Here is a 13,401-nt window from a genome sequence, read left to right as displayed (position 1 = left end):
TTCTAAATGTTAATGTTTGGTTTATTTCAGTGTTCAGTGGCAAGTCCGGTCTCGCCGAGAACGCGAGTACGTACTTGCGTACTTAGAATTGAGAAAGGGCCTGAGTATAGATGTCGTGGTTAGCTTGATGGACCTCAGCTGTGCTGGCCAGCTTTCCCCTTCACAAAAAGTTGCTTAAAAAACCCAGCACAGTTCTGGAAAAAAAGTCTTTGGATAGATGAAACCAAAATCAAGTCAACCTCTACCAGAATGATGGCAAGAAAAAAGTATGTAGAAGGTGTGGAACAGCTCATGAGCCAAAGTATATCAGATCATCTTTAAAACATAGCAGACGTCTTCCAGTGGATCAAACATTCAATGATTTAAATGATATTTTGCAGAAATTAAATAAATAAAAAATAACAATAAACTCTTTGCTGGCAATGACAGCCTGAAATCTTGAACTCATGGACATCACAGGATGCTGGGTTTCCTCCTTTTTAATGCTAGATCTTTACTGCAGTGGCTTTCAGGTGCTGTTTGTTTGCAGGCCTTTCTGTCTGAAGTTTAGTCTTCAACAATTGAAATGGATGCTCATTTGGTTCAAAATCAGTTGACTGACTTGGCCATTGAAAAATATGCCACTTCTTTGCTTTAATAAAATCCTGGGTTTCTTTGGCGTTATGTTTTGGGTCATTGTCCATCTGTATTATGAAACGCCGCCCAATCAAATTGACTGCAGTTTGTCTAGCTTTGAGCAGACACTATGTCGCTGAACACCTCAGAATTCATTCATCTGCTTCCATCATGTGTCACACCATCAATAAAAACTAGTGTCCCAGTGCTAATGGCAGCCATGTATGTCCAAGCCATCACACTGCCTCCGCCGTGTTTTACATACATGTGTTCTTCATACTGTGTGTGAAGACGACAACAGTGGTGTTCAACCCATTGTATTAAAGATGGAAAATTCATTGTGGTAATCCTCAGAGCCCAGCTTATAAAAAATGTTTCCCTGTCCAAATATTTATGGACCTTACTGTATATATGCCAGTGGCAAAGGGCAGTGCTAGGTGGTAATACGCTGTCTAACAGCTTGGATAGGCTCCAGCCCCTCATCGAAACTAAAATAGATGGATGGAATATGCCGTCTGGAATAATATTATAAAATTGTCTAGGAACGAACTCAAACATCTAAAATAGTAAAAATGCTTCACATCAAAACAAGACTATCTAAAATCAACAAATGTAAAACTATACAAATGTGTTTAATATACAGCTCGGAATAAATTCTGCAATTTTGCATTGTGACAATATCACGGGCTATAATGCAGGGAGATTCGCAAACATGTCAGCACATCTATACACACGAGGGGCATCCCCACAGCTAACATTACAGCTGTTGCATCCCTTCTTTCTTGGAGTTATATTGTTGAACACCCTTTCATTGTGTGTAATTGCTCTCAATGTCAGAAGAGGGAGACAAAAGGCAGATTAACTTTTACTATGATTTTTTTTTTCTTGCATGACCATGAATTATTACATTAACACGAGTAACATGTGAAGCCAATCAAACTGGCTAATCTAGTTGTGTTGAATACAGAAAAAACGTATAAATAATGTGAAATATAGATTCAAGTACAACGCACAAAAAATTAAATGAGAGGTGCAGAGGTTTGTTAAAAGGCTTGTTCACCGCAGTGTACCTCTGCAGGTCTTTAAGTGTCATCTGTTTCTGTTGAAATGACAACAGATTCTCCATCAGAGCTTGTTTTATGTCTAAACTTCACAGCAGTGTAATCAGCATGCTGCTCTTCTCTTGGCTGAAGTGGCTCTATGGTGGAAAAAAGAGGATCTGTGTGGTTTTTGAAGAAGTACACTTTGCTGTAGAGGACTTCATCCTCCACCTGTGGCTGAGCTAAGACGTCTTCAAACTCAGGATCAGGATTTAGCTGAGAACAAAAAGCGATACATCATAATACACTTAAAGATTTGAGTCCTTTGACTCTGTAAGAAAGATCATTCAGTATGAATATGTGTTTTCCAACTCTACAGTAATCTTTACCTCCACTACATTGTTTGATGTTTCGTTTGTGGAAGACTGACTCGTAGTCCACTTTTTTCTGATTATTGAAAGTAATAAACAGGAAAATAAGTGAGTTCATGCCAGAGATTAAATGTTTTGCTTTGAATCAAACACGGTGTTGCTTACCTAATCAAAAAGAAGAAAAGGAGAAGTATTAAAATCAGAATTATTACAGAAACTCCAATTGTCCACATTCCTGTGATACTTTGGACAGTGAGAGTCTTTGGAGCAGAGCTGATATCTTTGTTGGTTTTCACAGCACAGGAGTAGTTTCCTGCATCCTCCCTGCTGACTGGATCAAGGATCAGATGTTTGTTCTGGTTCTGTCTCGGGGTCAGAGGTCGACTGTTCAAGTACCAAATGTAGTTTGTGTTGTCAGTCAGAGGACAGCTGGTACTGCAGGTCAGTGTGACTCTCTGACCCTCTGTCACCACTGCAGAAGGACTCATCCTCACTCTCAGCTCTGAGAGACGAACATTAATAATGACAGATGTTATATGTTAAGATGAAACATTACACAATTGCAACATGTGCTAGAGACTGAATCTGAGTGAGTTAAGCGAAAAAGCAGACTCTTTAATCCCCCATGCACTGATAAAATCTAACATTGTTCTGTACTTTTATGACATTTACGAGGGAATAGTTGCTTTTTTAAACTCCACTCCATGTACAGTGTATGACAGCCTGAGTTATTATTTACTTAAAGGTTTATCCTACCATTTCATCCTGCCTGTCCAGTTGTTTCTTTTTTGTGGGTCTCCGCCTTGACTTTTGTCTTCAGTAACTGAAACTTGCATTGTGCTTTGGGTCTTTATGTCATGATCCTTGGTTTTATACTCAGTGTTTTCTTTTTTGGACTCAGTTGCCTTTTTTTAAAAAAAATATTCTCTGTCTGACTTCGTTCTAGTTTTAGTTTAAACATTGCATTTGCTTATGTTTGGTTGTCAATCTTGTGTTGTATTCAAGATTTCTTTGTTAGATATTCTCAAGTTTTTCCTGCCCTCCTATGTTCTCTTTGCCTAATCTTTGTTTCTTTTATGTTTCCCATGTTTAGTCGGTTTTAACTTTGTGTTTAGTTTGCCCTGTCTAGTTTGTGTTTCAGTCAGTGTTAGTCTCCTGATTTATTTTGATAGTTTCTTGTCCTGTGTGTAGTCTTCAGTTTTGCTTCCATTGTCATTGGGCTGACTTATTTGACCTGTGCATTGTTTTGCCCAGTTGTGTATTTCCTGTCAGCTAGTCAGTGTCTGTGTTTCAGTTAGTTTACTCAAGCTGTGCTCTGCTTCTAATTTGGTTCAATCTGAGACCCATCTCCACAGTGACATCTGCTGGCCAAATTGACTATCACCACAAATTGATAATGCTGTTCTGTGAAACAATGATGCAGACAAGCACAATTCTAAACAAAAATACTTATTAAACCAGACTGTCAATGATGGTGAATAACACATGTTTTGGAAAAATCCCCACACAAACATTGCAATAAAAATATTGAGACTGTTAGAGAGAGCTGCTGGCTTTGATCATAATAAACAGTGTGCTTCAACAAAATTATCCCTCTGTTAACGTTCTTGTTGCTTACAATAATTCACTTTATAAAGTAAAACATATAGAGAAAAAGTTGCTGTATTTAATCTAATAATCACAAGTTTTCAGCTGTTTTTGTCTCAGTCAGCTTTGTTTTTTGCTCACAGGACTCAAACTCTGGATGTGTTATCACATTTTTAATTTTGTAGGAGGCTCCTAGCCGCCACCTGTTTCTGAGGGTATTGTTAACGAGTGATGGGAGAAGAGAGCATGTGGCTGGCCTCTCCCTTAGAGTTAGGGTGAGAAGTTCAGTCATCCGGGAGGGCCTCAGAGTACAGCCGCTGCTCCTTCACATCGAAAAGAGCCAGTTGTCCCACCGGGAGGAGGCCCTGGGGCAGACCCAGGACACGCTGAAGAGATTACATCTCTCAGCTGGCCTGGGAATGCCTTGGTGTTCCCCTGGACAAGCTGGAGGAGGTGGATGGGGAGGAGGTGGATGGATGCATAGATGGATGGATGATGGATAAGAGTTTGTCTCATCAGGTAAGGTTTACACACTGTCAATCAGCGGTTTTATTTTTTAATAATTAAAAAACTATTTAAATGAAAATACTAAATGTCTTTTCCTTCTTTAAAAAAAGTTAACATTTATCAAATTTTTATTGGTGAATTGTAACATCCATTTCATGCACATCTTTAAACCATCCTCTGCTGAGTGACCTCTGAACCTGAAACTTTCCTTAACTTTATACTGCTGTGAGTCAGAGCTGAAAACTGTTTTATTTTCTTCTTGAAAGCAGAGGTGTTTTTTTTATATTTAACAGCAATCGAGAGCAAAAATAATGATGAAATATAGAATATTATTTTATTTTATAAACAGAAGCTGTAGTATCAAAACAGCAATTCAATAAATAGAAATAGCTCTGAAGCAGCAGGTATGCCACCTGTCGAAACTGTGGTGAAGGTTAGTTTGTCTGAACACCTTTGGACCCGACTGTATATAATATTAAAACTATTATAATTATCTACAATAGAAGCCAACTTTTACTTTTGATATTTTAACTATAGTTATGTTTCATAAAATGCACATTATTCTAATTAAAAGCAAACGTTTTCATTGTAAGGGAATATTTTAACATTGTTAAAGAACAAAGAAGGATCTGAATATTTCTTCCACCTCTGCTCCTGTTCAGACATTAATGAGTAAAGTCTGCTGAGTGAGGAGTTTAGATTTACCTGTGACAATCAAAAAGACTCCGGGCAGATCAGACTGTGTCCATCCTTCATGATCTCTCTTGAATCTGAATGTGTATCCTCCTGAGTCATTCTTCTTCAGGTTGTTGATGGTCAGGATGTGTTGGTTCTTCATGTTGTCCTGATACTCCACACGACCTGCAGCCTCAATCAGCTCTTCAACTTCCACTTTATCTTTTCTCCATTTTTTACTCCAACATTTAAACTCTGGCTTCGTGTTATAAGGATGTGAGTATTCACTTGTAATGTTCACTGAAGATCCTTCCAGAGCACAGATTCTCCTTCTGACATAATTCCTAATCTGGCAGTTTTTATCCTGAACACCTGAAATATAGATGGAAGATTTAGAGTTGTTTGATTGGTCTGTGTTTCAGCACTTGAGTTTATTATTATATATAAAATAAAATATATTTAACACTTACAAACTTCCTTAGATTGAAGATGTTTATGAGCTTTAACTGCACAAGAGAATGTGTCTGTTGAAGATTTTTGAGTTGAATAATGTTGATTCTCATAATAGTTTCTTTTGTTGTGATACCACATATAGACAGTTTGATCATCAGTCTGGTTACAGCTGGTGTTACAGGTCAGTGTGACAAACTCTGATGTGGAAGAAGCTCTTTGAACATGAACCTCTGTTGAAAAAGGATAAACACACTGCTTGTCACTATTTTTGATATAATCATACATCTTATTTAAGACATATACATGTATTGTTTAAGCAAATATGATATAAACTCCACCTCTGGGGTATGTGATGGAGCACGGCTTATCCACTAATGTCTGTTTGTAAGAACAAATGTTTCCATAAGCATAAGTGACACTGAAGCATGTCTGTGTGATGGAATCTGGACAAAAAGACATGATGTTAAATATTTGTACTGAGATCATTTTCACAGGGTTTAGCTGGAGAGTCTGTAGCAACAACAGTCATGACTCACCCACAGAGACTTCAGGGGCTCTGAGATCCTCGTAGCCTTTGACAGCACAGGAGTATGTGACTGCTTCCTCACTGCTGAGCAGCTCTTGGTACCAGGGAGACCAGTCCTCATAGAGAAACTCTCTGTTCTTGTACCAGATGTAGGCTGCAGGCTTTTCAGTCAGAGGACAGCTGCTGCTGCACATCAGTGTTACTGTCTGTCCCTCTGCGGCAGGAATCACCTTTACCTGCAGCTCTGAGGGGATGATGGAGAACAAGTTATACAATGATGTCATTTGGAAAATAATCAAAGAGTAAAAGTCACTGTACCTGCAACAACTTGAAGAGTTACTCCATTATACCAACAGCGTCCTGGATTCTCTGTAGTCTTCATACAGCAGTAAGCGTTTGCATCACTCTCTCTTAGATCATTGATGGTTAAAGTTTGGTTTTTCTCTTCAGACATGTTGTACGTTACACGTTGTCCATCCACAGAGAGCTCACTCTGAACATACTTATAACCATCCCAGTCTATAGTGAACCATTTTCTGCTCAAAGTCAGATGTTGATGTGAGCAGTGCAGATCCACTGATGAACCTTTGAAAGCACAGATCCTGGTTTCTCCTCCATTAACAACTTTAACAGAAGGGGGTTAATAAATGTTTTTATCTTATTAATATGTCTTTGTTATTCATCACTTAATAATTTTCAGTACTTTACATTAGGAACTAATCTAAACTAATATTTCTCATCTGTTAAAAAATTTCTCAACTTTTTTAAACTATTGATTTAAGTTAATATTAACTAATGATTTTTACATAAGAATTCATAAATAATTTCAGATACCTGAAATGTAAAAGATGAGACCCACAAGCAGACGACCAGCAACTCTCAACTCCATTATTTTAGTCCAGACTTTGAGAGTAAAGCTGACAGTAAAAGCTTGAACTTGACCGATGACTTGAAGTAAGTCATCGGTCAAACTAAGCAGTACTCTTTGTCTGAGCGAAGGGGGGAGGGGGGAAGGGCTGCTGTCTGCTGCTCATATTCTTTGGTTTCACACATCGTGCATCTTTGAATCTAAAAGTAAACTTGCTTCCTCTTTCTTTAAATCTTTTGCATTCTTTTATGCTTTATGTTAGCATGAGTGATATTTTAATTTGCATCAATTGATTTCCTACATAATTATTATTTTGTTTTATTTACTTTCTGCATGCAGTTATTTGAATGTGTTAAATATTCAGTTTATTAAATATATTGAAGTTGTTCAACAGAAAGTTGTGGAGGTGTTAAACTGCTGAGCATGTTTGAGTATAACAGTTTACAATGTAAACACATAGCTGGAGTGATGTAGACATAATTCTATTGCCATTTTTATCTTTTCTTTTTCAAAATATTAAACAATGTGATATGGGAAACACATTATTTTAAAATATCATTAATGAGTGTTTGAGCTCTCAGATTGAATTGTATTTTCCATTTCCATGAACGTTTCCTTTTAAAGCACAGATCCTGGTTTTTGTGTAAAGCTGACAGTAAAACTTTCAACCAAAAGACAAAAAGAAATGCATTGGTCAAACTAAACACTCCTTCTCTGCAGACTGAAGGGTGAGGGTGACAAAAACTTATTTTTTTCTATTCTTGTAAGAAGGAACTGGTTTCACACTTTGTACCGCTTTGAAACTAAAACTGACTTTCTTCCTCTTTGTCTCTTGCCTTCTTGTATGCTTGTATGCATATCCATATGCAACCAGTGTTTGAGTTGTCTGATTGAATTGTATTCTGGCTTTGAAGAGTTAACCTTAATTTATTATTGTTGCTTTACTGTAGTGGTTGAACTTGTCACTTACTGCAGACTTGGTTATTCCTGTTTCTTTGATGTCACTGCTGAGTGTGGCTCAACAGTCAAAACTTGTGGAAGGCTTTAATCTTTTTTAGCCACACCCAGAAAGGATACATGGAATTCAACAAAATGAAATGAAACACTATCGTACATAGTGGAGCCAGTTGAGGTGGTTTGGGCATCTGACAAGGATGCCACCTGGGCGCCTCCTGGGTGACGTGTTCCAGGCATGTCCCACCGGGAGGAGGCCCCGGGGCAGAGCCAGGACACACTGGAGAGATTATATCTCTTGGGTTGCCTGAGAACACCTTGGTGTTTCCCCGGACAAGCTGGAGGAGGTGGCTGGGGAGAGGGAGGTCTGGGCTTGTCTGCTTAGGCTGCTGTCCCCCGGGGACCTGGCCTCGGATAAGCAGAACAAGATGGACGGATGGACTATCACATATTCTTTAATGAAAAATAAGTACTGTACTTGTTCCTGTGTCACCTTCAAGATGAAACTAGATAATTTTGTGGGACTTCTTGAAATTGCTTAGCAGTTCACAACATGTCCACCACCAGAGGACACCATTAGCTCTTCATCTCAGCAACATTTTGAATTGTTCTCTGCTACTTCAGTTAAGTTCACAGTACAAGATAAGTGAGGTGCAAATATCTGCAGTTATTTCATTATCTTATGTTGCGAGTTTTCAGTAGTTTGTTTTTTTTTTTTTTTTACATTTTAAATAAGTATGTAAAAAATGGTGGATCAGTAGTTATAGTGTAAATAATCAAGCTTAAAAGGAACCAATTTTACTTGTATTTATTTTCTATCATTTGTATACTGTTACAGTGGTGGATGCCCAAGATTTAAATAATAAATTCAACATGTATACAAATAATCCCTATAAGTCAAAAGCTCAGGTTTCGGCCTTTTTGCCTTGATTTTGGATAGTTTTCTTGTCTCTAATCAGATTATCAGCTCCACTTCTTGAACAAATTCTAATAATTTGAATTTTTACAGGTAATATTTAACAAATCATGCTGTATTTTCAAGAAGTCAGTTCCTTCAGTGTATTTTACAGTAAAATAGAAATAACAACTTTAATACTTCATGTATATTGCGTATGTATATGGTTCTATGCAGTGTTTCCATTGCTGTTCCTAGGACTGCACTCTTCTGTACAGAAACCTCTGATGCTGTGCCTGGAATCTCTTCCCGGTTTGGGTGGCAGCTCCTCATGCTCCTATTACCATTGAGACCACTTTGGACTTTATCTTAATCTCCTCCAGTTGGTCCTTCAGCCCCTGGTACTCCACGATTTCACTGTGTTTCTGCTTTCTTACTGTTAGTTGTGATTGACACAATTATCACAACTGTGGTCTTCTGGTCCTTGTAAAACAGATCTTGGCTAACAGTGCTTCATTCCCATGGCAATTGTAGATGTTTTTAAATCTTTTACTGTTACTATGTAACGGTTATCATATATAGTAGTAAAGTAATTAATATTTAAACAATGTCAGGACTGAAATATTATCTTCTGTCATGACTTAAGTTGCTAGTTGATCAAGTTACCGGTAAAATGATTCATCGCAGCCACAGATTCACAGTAAATACCCCAACAAGCTTTAATGCATCTATAATAAATTATTTGCTGATTCCTGTGCATCACTTAAACTGTATGACACTAGTACTGACCCATGCTCAGTGTAAAATTAAATCCTACCTGTCTGAGCAACGTCTGGCTCCTTTAATCCTGGATGAGAAACTGTGTGTCTGTGCTGAATTTATAATATATGATTTATAAAATCAGGTTTGAGTCAGGCTGCTTTAAGTGGACTCTTTCTCTGTTGAAAAAAAAGGTTGGTCTTAATTTCAGATGGTAATAATTTGAGTTTTTACAGGTAATATTTAACAAATCAACTAGTGTGTACAGCATCTTTTACAAAAAACCCCCCCATAAATAACAACTTCTAAATAAAATTACATAATTTTAAGACAAGATATCAAGCTCATAATACAGTCCATTACACAGTATGAGGTGAATTATAGAGTTGATTAACAACATATTACTTTGTAATTATGCACTATTCTTGATTTAATAGTACGTCTGAAACTGACTATTATATTGGCTGTTATAAATGAGGTTTTGATTTGAACTTTGCAACAACGGAAATTCTGATTCTGTAATTCAACATATTTTCCTTTTTTCTTCATTTTTAAAATGAAGCAGAACAAGCATTCACAAACATGTTGATGCCATCAACTCCACTACGCAATTCTATCTGCTTGCTGTTGGGACAAAGAAGAGCACCATCCACAATTTTTTTTTTTTATTGACCTGGACAAGCAGGTCATACCATGCAAGTCAGTCCCGTCTGCCGTTGGGACATTGACTTCCTGACAGACAGGAAGCAACATATGAGACTAGGGAAGAATGTCTCTGAGTCACAGACAATCAGCACCGGCTCCCCTCAGGGTGGTGTTCTTTTTCCTCTGCTCTTCTCCCTAAACACCAACTGCTGTACCTCCAACCACCACTCTGTCAAGATAATTAAGTTTGCAGATGACCGTTATCGGACTCATCTCGGACGGGGTGAGTCTGCCTACAGGATGGAGGCTGAATGTCTGGTGTCATGGTGCAGGCGTAACAACCTGGTGTACTTCCTGAGTCAGCTGAAGAAATTCAACCTGCCAACACGGACGATGACGCAATTCTACACTGCAATCATCGAGTCCATCCTCACCTCCTCCATTGTGGTGTGGTATGCTGGAGCCACCACCAGGGAAAAACAGAGACTGCAGCATGTTGTGCGCTCTGCTGACAAGGTGATTTGCTGCAGACTCCCATCTCTGCAGGACCTGTACACCTCCAGGACACTGGGGCGCACAACTGACCCTTCTCACCTTGGACACAGTCTGTTTGACCTGCTTCCCTCAGGCAGCAGGCTTCGGTCCATTTGGACCAAAACCTCTCGCCATAAGAACAGTTTCTTCCCCTCTGCTGTTGGACTCATGAACAATAACTATAAGACTGTTCCCACCACATGCTCTGATTCAAACACATGACCCTGTATTGTGTTCTCTGCACCTGTTGCATCTTTGCACTGATCATCACCTGTGTTCATCTATATATCAATCTGCTTAGCACTTTTTATTTTTATTTAAGTGTTTGTCTTAATGTATGTCTCACACAAAGTACCGCAGCAATTTCCTAATTTTGTAAATCTGCTCAACGTGTGGTAATGTGTAGAAGTTACTCTCTAGAAGTTTTCCACGATGTTTATCTGAGCTCAGGTTTAGAGACAAACCACATACCAGTACTTGTTTGAAGTAGAATACATATGAAACCACATGGCTTAATTTGAACAGTAACAACATTTATTATGTTCTATGTTAAGAAAATGTCACTCAAACACAAGCTGTTATTTTCTGCCATCTTTCAGTTGTGACATGTTTTAATAACATACATTTTATAACTGAAAAGTTCAAGATTAATTTATTCTGTAATTTGTATTGCAGAGTATGAAAACCACTGGCAGATCCACCAAATGTGGTGTCCTTGCTGTGATGCTGAAGTTAGTTCAGTCACTAAACCTATCAGAGAAAAAAGGCCCTTTAAATCACTATGGTAACAAAGTTACTTTAGTAAGCAGGAAGTGCGTCAATATTGGAGCAGAGATCAGTTGTGTTGGACATAGGTAGGTGCAATCTGCTATAACGGGTTGAGATGTTTTCATATATGGGACCAGGGTTCACCTGAGGAGGAAGACAAACAACATACTGGGTTATAGGTCATTTTTCTCCTCTCCTACAAACTCCAAAAAGCACGTACAAACTCCAAAACACATTTCTAGCGTTAACTGAACTTCCAAAACAGAGCTACCTAGATCACTTATATTACACAATTGAAGGCATATGTGTATTGTTTGTGTATTTATACACAAACGCTCATATATATTCAAATAATTTAAATAAATGTTCATCTACCTGTTACTACCACACACCAAATCCAGTTGTTGGTACTTCATGGCTTGTGTAGCCACTAGGTAACAAAACCTCAACACTGCGCCTAGCATCCTGGAGCTTGTGTTTTGTTGTTTGTACGTGCTTCGGGGTTTGTACGTGTTTCGGAGTTTTTACGTGTTTTGGAGTTTGTACGTGCTTTGTCTCTAGCGGCCACCACCGTAAATATACTTTTATTTATTCACTCCACATAAAATGTAATAAATAAATCATATAATACAAAAAGCAACTATTTTCAACTTTTAACTATTTAAATCTTCAGCTTTTTCCTTTTTAACAAATTCACAGTGAAACAACACAAAACACTGCAAACCACAACACAATTAAATATAAATTATAATATGAAAACAAAAAGAAGATGCACATCCTCTGTCATATGGACCTGCATGAATAAACTTTCTGAATCCTTTATCATCCGCAACTGAAAATAGTTGTGGATGATTACTATACCTTTCTAATGTGACGTTGTTGTCCCTGGCTCTCTTTCTCTCTATTTCCCTCCTGCTCTGTTCCTGTGCTACTGCGAGTGTAACTACTCCCCCCCCCCCCCCCCCCCCCTTTCCAGCGCAAAGCACAAGGCTTGTGTGCGGAGCGAAGCGGAAAAAAAGTGTGAGAGAGAGGGTGAGAGAAAGAAAAAAAAACAACAACAACCCACCGCTCCCAATAAGGAGCCAGATCGCGTCGTTCACTTCAAAGAGTCGGCTCTAAGAGCCGTTTCGTTCGTGACCGACACATCACTAGTCTGAATGGACCATGTTCACCACCTCCATTGCCGAAGCCGGTGCTTGGTGCCTGTCATGGTGGTAACAACTGACAGGCCAAGTGGAATGTGGCTGGGCAATGGCTAAAGCAAAAACTCGAGTGTGGGAGTAGTTCGGAGAGGCCATGGAAAAAGACTTTCAGTCTGCCTGGAAGATATTCCCCTTTCAGAAGGGGAAAGCGGTGCTCTACCTCCCACGTAGCAAAATTGGTATGGCCTGGATCTGGCCCACACAATGTGCTTAAACATGGCCCACATACCTCAAAGAATGACGGCCCTTTGGTGGCCCAGATCGGGTTTGCCAGAGGTGGCCCACTCATGGGCCAGCACAAGGCCAGTTGCAGGCACACTGGTGGTCCTGTGCTGGCCCATGTGTGGATTACTTCTGGCAAACCTGATCTGGGCCATATGTAAGTCGTGTGCAGCCAAAGTTGCAGACACACTGCTGTCCCTGTGCTGGCCCAAAACAGTTTTAACTCTGGCCCCAGATGTCAGCCTAATGTGTACCTTAATCAAGCCATGTAATAACAACATGTCCCGGAACATAATAGTGCAAAAGTAACATGACAAAACTCTGTTCAGACAGTGAATGGACTGATAGCCCTTTTTTCTACTCTCCCGGATGACATGCCATATTCATCCAATCACACACTTTCTCTAAACTGAGACAATTAAACAACTCCTTGGTGCAGAGCCCCTGGGGTGGATGAGGATTGCACTGTTCCTGAAGGCCATAGATGTTCTAGGGCTATCTTGGTTGACATGCCTCTACAATGTCGCTGGGAGATCAGGGGAGATACTTCTAAGTTGGCAGACCGCAGACCGGGATGGTGGTTCCCATCTTTAAGAAGGGGGACTGTAGTGTGTTCCAACTATAGGGGGATCACACTCCTCAGCCTCCCTGGGAAAGTCTATGCCAAGGTGCTGGAAAGGAGAGTCTGTCTGTTATTTAAACCTAAGATAGAGGAGGAACAATCTGGTTTCTGGACACTGGCAGATCCTGGCAGAGGGACACTGGACCGGTTCTTTATCC

General features: G+C 39.2%; 1 protein-coding gene across 1 annotated transcript; it reads right to left on the bottom strand.

The window, feature by feature from the left end:
- Positions 1 to 729: 729 nt before the first annotated feature.
- LOC146517373 (uncharacterized) lies at positions 730 to 6,735 on the bottom strand. Its single transcript, XM_085162413.1, has 9 exons — positions 6,609 to 6,735; positions 6,093 to 6,398; positions 5,785 to 6,018; positions 5,587 to 5,691; positions 5,266 to 5,478; positions 4,826 to 5,167; positions 2,192 to 2,528; positions 2,045 to 2,102; positions 730 to 1,931 (listed from the first exon to the last, which is right to left on the bottom strand). Exons 1-9 carry the CDS (start codon positions 6,661 to 6,663, stop codon positions 1,698 to 1,700), a joined length of 1,884 nt encoding a protein of 627 aa, XP_085018539.1. The 5' UTR covers positions 6,664 to 6,735; the 3' UTR covers positions 730 to 1,697.
- Between the last annotated feature and the right edge of the window lie 6,666 nt (positions 6,736 to 13,401).

This window comes from Neolamprologus multifasciatus, chromosome 6, assembly GCF_963576455.1.
Source record: "Neolamprologus multifasciatus chromosome 6, fNeoMul1.2, whole genome shotgun sequence".
Classification (NCBI taxonomy): Eukaryota; Metazoa; Chordata; class Actinopteri; order Cichliformes; family Cichlidae; genus Neolamprologus; species Neolamprologus multifasciatus.
The sequence above is the reverse complement of the archived record's forward strand: the minus strand, read 5'-3'. Positions and strand labels throughout refer to the sequence as shown.

Coding starts and splice junctions, on each gene's coding strand:
- LOC146517373 (XM_085162413.1), bottom strand. CDS start 6,663: ATGGAGTTGAGAGTTGCTGGTCGTCTGCTTGTGGGTCTCATCTTTTAC. Junction 6,019..6,092: donor AACTCTTCAAGTTGTTGCAG/GTACAGTGACTT, acceptor TCATCCCCTCAG/AGCTGCAGGTAAAGGTGATT. Junction 5,479..5,586: donor CTCCATCACATACCCCAGAG/GTGGAGTTTATA, acceptor CTTTTTCAACAG/AGGTTCATGTTCAAAGAGCT.